Source organism: Fukomys damarensis, unplaced genomic scaffold (assembly GCF_012274545.1).
Source record: "Fukomys damarensis isolate Sample0158 unplaced genomic scaffold, DMR_v1.0_HiC HiC_scaffold_2, whole genome shotgun sequence".
NCBI lineage: Eukaryota > Metazoa > Chordata > Mammalia > Rodentia > Bathyergidae > Fukomys > Fukomys damarensis.
In genome coordinates this window covers 25,051,057-25,057,320 of record NW_022900914.1, presented here as the reverse complement: position 1 = coordinate 25,057,320, position 6,264 = coordinate 25,051,057, and the positions used below count along the sequence as shown (strand labels likewise).

At 45.0% G+C, this 6,264-nt stretch overlaps 1 protein-coding gene across 2 annotated transcripts in view; it reads right to left on the bottom strand.

Annotated features, from left to right (window-relative positions):
• Window positions 1–1,676: 1,676 nt before the first annotated feature.
• The window catches only part of Prkce (protein kinase C epsilon), a 514,303-nt gene continuing 509,715 nt past the window's right edge, over window positions 1,677–6,264 (bottom strand). For both annotated transcript variants that reach the window (XM_010615763.3, XM_010615765.3), the window contains one exon: window positions 1,677–4,789. In XM_010615763.3, coding sequence (XP_010614065.1) covers window positions 4,643–4,789 — 147 coding nt within the window. In that variant the 3' untranslated portion in view covers window positions 1,677–4,642. The remainder of the gene's footprint in view (window positions 4,790–6,264) is intronic.

Below are 6,264 nucleotides of genomic sequence, written 5' to 3'. Positions count from 1 at the left end.
TGCACTCGCAGTGCCTGAACCTGCTCCTTGTTTTTCCTGAGTTTTTCAGCTGTTAAGTATATTGGCAAATAAAAACTGCACATATTTATGGTGCTTGGTGTGATGTTTTGATATACATATACATTGTAAAATGATTAAATCAAGCTAGATAATATATTCATCCTCACATTCTCATTTGCTTATGATAATTTTTTCTCTTAGCACTTTTCAAGTATACATTATTAACCAAATCCCCATGTTATTCATACTCTAGAACTTATACTTCCCAACAGGAATGTACTCCTTGACCAATAGCTCCCACTGCCTCCCACCATACCGTTCTCTGCTTCTAGGGGTCCCATGTTCCTCCTACTTGCTTAAGTTCATGGTAAGACACACAAAGTGGTGGGAAGTTTGCTTCACCTTGGTTGCTTAGAGAGAGTTGGCTAAATCAGAGAGGAAAATATGCAGTAAACATGCCGTTCTTCAGGTAGGTCTGGAGATCCCTACTTGTATCTCCAGGTAGGCAGGCAATATGGCCGAGAGATGAAAACTGAGAAGCAGGGCTTTCAGAATGACACACCGAAGGCCTTGGAGCGCTTTAAGGAAGTGACTGGGGGTGGGGGTTAAGGGCTCAGTGGCAGAGCGTATGCCTAGCATGCCCCAAGAGGGAAAACAAGGCAAATCACGTCAGTGGGAAAGGATATCAGGCTATCCGCCCCCTTAGGATGCCAACAGTAAAACCAACTCAGAAATCATTATACATATTGAAGTCTCCCCCTGACATGTGAAGCCTGCCATGAAACCCCTTAATCAGTATAGCCAATATGCACTAATAAAAAATGTGGGGGGGGGATGCAACTCATATGAACAGAGTTGTAGAATTTCTGATGTACTCAAAAGTGCACTCTTGAATTTCAAATGTTTCTGAAGGCTGGGAGTGTAGCTCAGTGGTACAGCATTTGCCTAGCTTTCAATCCTCAGCACTGCCAAAGAGGAAAAAAAAAAAAATTCTTGAGAAGTCAGTATGGGAGAAAGAGAATGAGGAGCCACGCCACAACATCAGGGCCACCTGAGCGGAATAGCAGAAAAGGAGCCCAAAGTGGCCAAGGGATCCACAGGGACCGGGAGTCACCAGTAAGGTCACAGATGTGGGCTGAGAATGAAAGGAGATGCAAGCTCACCAAAAGTCTGCCTGTCAGCTCAGACCTCAAGATCTCAGCCTACAAGGAGAGCCCCGAACGTCAGAATTCTGAGGAGCAAGCCAGACACTGAGTCCCGGGGAGGCCTGTGTGGGCTTTTGTTACAAGGAGCAGACTTTGCGTTTTCTTTTTTTAGAGCCCAAAACACAAGGGCTGCTTGCTTCCATGCCATCTCCCAGGGCTCTGCAGGAGACAGGATGCCATCCTTCCACGCTACCACAACCAGGGCCGCACCCCGTCCTCATGGGCCCCTGAAGCCTCTTGGAGGGCCCCAGAAGCACAGAGGAGAGCAGCAGGGGTTGGGGGAAAGCGCAAACTAGCAGCCCCTGTACACGTGCAAAGAAGGAAAAGCGAAACCCGTCTAGGTTTTGCATTAGGGAATCTCTAATTTACAAAAGGCAAAAAGCTGGACTGTCACCCCTGTGCCACTCACGAAGGGTCTGAGGAGTAAGATTTAACATCATTGTATTTATTAGGTTCCGAAACAATACACATTCACATCCTTTTGAATACAGTACATTTGGCACAACAATGTTTACAATGAAATAACACTAATGAATGGCAAGAGATTAAAATTACACCCAGAAAGGAAAAAAAATGTACAAATAAAGCATCACAATACAAAATAAAACCCTTAACATTGAATGTGTTTTATATTTAGCCCGAATTACTTTGCACGTAATTTAAAAAGAGGTAACATTTTAGCCTTGTTTTGTTTTTATAAAGCAAGAATATGTTATCTTTTCACCTTTGGAGGAAAAAATTATGTTTCTACCTCACAAAATCTATAACGAGAGAACACAGGAGAATAGCCATCCTTCATTTTTTTTTTTTTTTGGCATTTTTTGCACTTTTTTTTCTTTAAAAAAGAGAGTGATTGAGAAAGAGCTGGAAAGATTATAAAGAACTGGCAGAAATGTAACAGTTTGTCTGCTTCCAAATCCTTCTAAATGAAAAGATAAGTACTCAAGAACACAGCAGCCTTTCCCATAGGTCTAGGCTGCATTTCAACCTGCCTGTGTGAGTCAGTGGAGCATCCCAGCTGCAGGCTGTGGGTGCTAAGGGGGCCTACAGCTGCCGGGTGGAATGTATTATTTGACTTCCCAGCGAAAATGCCTGTTGTCCTGCAGAAAGGGCCTAACCCCCACAGCCATGCAAACACCACCAAGCCCTTGGTAAAGGCCATTTGGCATTGCAGCTGAAGATGGCTCGGTTGTCTAAAGTTTACAGGGGTGAAGGAAGCAGGAAGGACAGATGGGAGGAGGGGTTGATAGAGATTATGCATGAGTATGTTGGGCGTATTGTCGTGTCTCCCTAAAAAATGAGATGATACCACCGTGAAGATGTTTCTGTGCTTGTACTCTGCTCCAGAAGATAGTCTGCCCCTGGTAAGTCAAGTTACCGAACATAAATTAAATTAATCCAATATTCTTCTGCACTTCACTGGTATGCCAAACACATGGATTGATATAGCATAATATTTAATATTTGCAATCGTAAGAACAGATAATTACACCTGAGTTTTTAAAAAATAAAAACAAAAGAGAACTGAATGTCATCGTTAGTAACAAAGGCTGTGATCAGCCAGATGCAAATAGGGACACACTCTGTGGGCTCGAAATAGTCACTGTCCAGGCTTTAAAACCACAATGGACAACATTCCTTTCTGTCCCCCATCTCAATCAGGGAATAAAAGAGCACAGGCGAACTATACATGAAATTTAATATAGCTTAATACACGTATGTTTACATCTTTTAAAATAAAACAAAATGAAATAAACAATATAAGCCCTCCCCCTAAAAAGAATTCACCTATCTCTCGGTAACTTGAACCAATACGCTTATAGAGTATTGCACCTGGACATTATTATAATTATTCTTTCGTAGACTAAAGTTCTATAATATGCCTGAACATGCAGCAGTTGATACCTCTATATTCAATGAATTAATTCCACAGGCCTTGCAGCAAACACTATATACAAAAATCTCAAATGTACAAAAGGCAAAAAGCTTCATTAGTGCCAGTTTGCCACTCACAAGTATATATATTTGGGAACAGCTGGGAAATCCACGTGCAACAGTTAGAATGGATTCCATTCCCTGATAAATCAGTTCAGCAAAATAGGTAATCAAATGACCTCCGGGAAACATATACACAAAGCCACAGAGAAACCTTGGAAATCAAAGAACGTAACACTGTTAGCGTATCTACAGGAGGTAACATCTCGTCCATAAGTAGTGTCCACATGAGTTGCCACTGCGTGTCACACGGAAACAAAGCTCCAAGTATACCCGGCCACACTGTCAGTTTGCACACCTGTCCCTTTGGTCTCCTGACACCCTCTCCCCAATGCATGGTGAGCCTCATTCCACTTGTTCCAAAAATGGACAGTTCATAGTTAACTTTAAATGTTTAAGGTTTACAAATCACAACACAGTAGTACTACCATTTTTTAGAAGGGCACAAAATAGCACACTGCTGCAAAAAATAAGTAGCATTTATGCTAGGAACTCAGGACGACCCTGGGAACTGAGTTTTGCTAGAACCCTAGGGTCCTGGCCATCGCCATGGTGGCCTCTGTATTCAGACAGAGCTATAATAATGAGGAACACTACTTGTTTCCTTTTCTTTCAATTCAACCAGCTCTCATGTGTCACTAAAGCATCGACTGCACAAACCTTGGACAACTGGATTCTCATTGTATATTAGCCCTTTAATATCCACCTGTATTCATACTGGAATTTCTATCTTTTGGCCAATCAGAAAGCTAATTTTAATAATACATTTTTCAAATGTTAATGAAGTTCAAAAATCAAAATTATTTTTTTCCACAAAAGTGATTTCTTCCATGAGATACAAACTTGTAAGACTTTGGCATGCTCAAAATCGGACACCAAAGCAAGCCGGAATGTGCCATTCCAGAGCAAACTACGCAGCTTGCCGCCCATGTGTCTCCTGGGTCCCCTCCATCAAGGGCACCTGCCCTCATGTGGAGGAAGTGGTAGTCTCCTCTTCTGGGCAGAAGGGCAGGGATGGCAGGCCGGGGAACAGAAGCACAAGAAGCAGAGGTGTCAGGATTCTGCATCCAATGGCAAAGCCAGAGTCCTCTTGTTTGATGTTTTCCTTTTTTCTTTGTGGTGAAACAACTGAAGCTGCTTCACAGCTAGGAGCCCCCGTGGAGTGGAACCAGGCTTGCCACAGTCCAAACAAGGCAGTGTAGACACCCGGCTGCTGACTTAACTCCAGTATGTACTCCCAGTGAGGCAAGACCCAAGAGTGCCTTTTGGTCACCAGGAGATGGGAGAGGAGGTGGTGTTGGGGAAGGGAATGCAATAAATAGAGAACGGCATGGGACAGGGCTCTGGGAAGAGGAGTAGTTCTGGACCTTCTGAGCCTTTGGAACGTGGGGTCTTCTCAGCGCCCTCCCTGCAGCAGTGGCAAGCCCAGCCCAAGTGGCTTCTCAGGGCATCAGGTCTTCACCAAAGTAGGAGAAACCTTTGAATTCCTCCTGGTTGATCTGCTTCACAATTGCTTCGTCCACAAGCGTGAGTACTGGCTCTTCCCGGGTAAAGTCTTGGTCAAAGTTATTGACGTCTCTTTTGGTTTTCTGTGGGAAGATAAGAGAAAGCCCTGAGTCAAGGCTGACCTTCTTCCTGAGAGACCCCCGCAGGGAATGGGCATCCAGGGAACCAGCCTCCAGCTAATGGGAGCAGACACAGGGCTGTTCCAATGAGGCAACAATGGATGGCCCCAGGACCAGGAGGTGACAGCAGAGGAGGAGAGAAGGAATGAGCTGAGGCGAGAAGGAAGAAGGGGTGTGTGGGGATGATGGAAAAGCAGGGAAGTGGGATTCCCACAGGCTGTATGTGTACGCATGTGTGTGTGTGTGTGTGTGTGTGCATGTGTGTGTGTGTGTGCGCGCGTGTGTGCAGTGTGTCTGAGGAGAGAAGGATGCAAAGCTCCCGCCTCATCCGCTCACAGCATCTGCCATAAGCCTCTGGTATTAAGCCCTTCCTCCCTGTGAACCAGGAATCCACCTCCCAGAGTCTCCAGTGCTCCAGACCCCACAGCCCTGCCATGTCTGCTCAGATGACACGTTCTCTGTGTGCAGAAGGATTGGCAGGGACAGGATCATCTTCCGGGAAGCCTGCCTTGACCCCTGCTTGTCCTCACCATGACCTTAGTTTATACTCCCACATTTGTATTATTATTATTGTTGTACTCAGCATGCTGACTTGCCACGAAAACGTCTGTGCCTTTTTTGAGCCCACAAGCTCCTGCAAGGTACACACCTCATCTAATTCACGTTGGGTTCCACAATGAACAAAAGGAATCGACTTATTGGGCTTCATTTAGTAAGTGTCTACTGAGTGAAGTGAGCAAACCTGTTACCTCCAAATTTGGAAGGACCCAGAGCTGGTTCAAAGTTCAAGTTCCCAAAGAAGGACTGTGTGGCTTAGGGTTGCGGGGACAGAGGGTAGCAATCAATCAACCCACAAGCAAATCCTGGTTTTTGGAGAAAATCAGGAAGCATAAGTAATGCTCTCTGCCTTTAGGAGTTTACAGCTGCACTGGGGAGCCAGTATGCCTGTCTAGAACACACTGCATTGGCTGGAAAAACTTCCACAGAAAAGTCAGAGCTTGGGGCAAGGCCTGAAGGATGGGCTAGAGTTGTGTTGGCAGAGATGGGAGAAAGGCATCTTGGCAGGGAGACAGGCGCGCCAAAGGGAGCAACACAAAGGATGTATACACAGGACAGCAGGTTTGCCAAGATGTCCGGGGCAGAGTCCAGCTGGGGATTGTGGGAAATAAAGCTAGAACCCCAGTGTGAGGCCTTCAATACCAGCCCCTCCTTATTTCTCTCCCTCACTCCCAGTACAGTACACAGCACAATGTTGGAAGACAGGGGGCACAAAATAGTTGTTTTTTTAAGACACTGATTAACTGGTGCTACCCAGGATTTACAACTTGGATGTGGGAATACATCCTATGGAAGGGTTAGCAATACAGTTTTTCAACCAGTACTGGACATTGTACCCAGGGCTTTTATAATCAGCTACATTCTCAGCCTGTTTTTTTTTT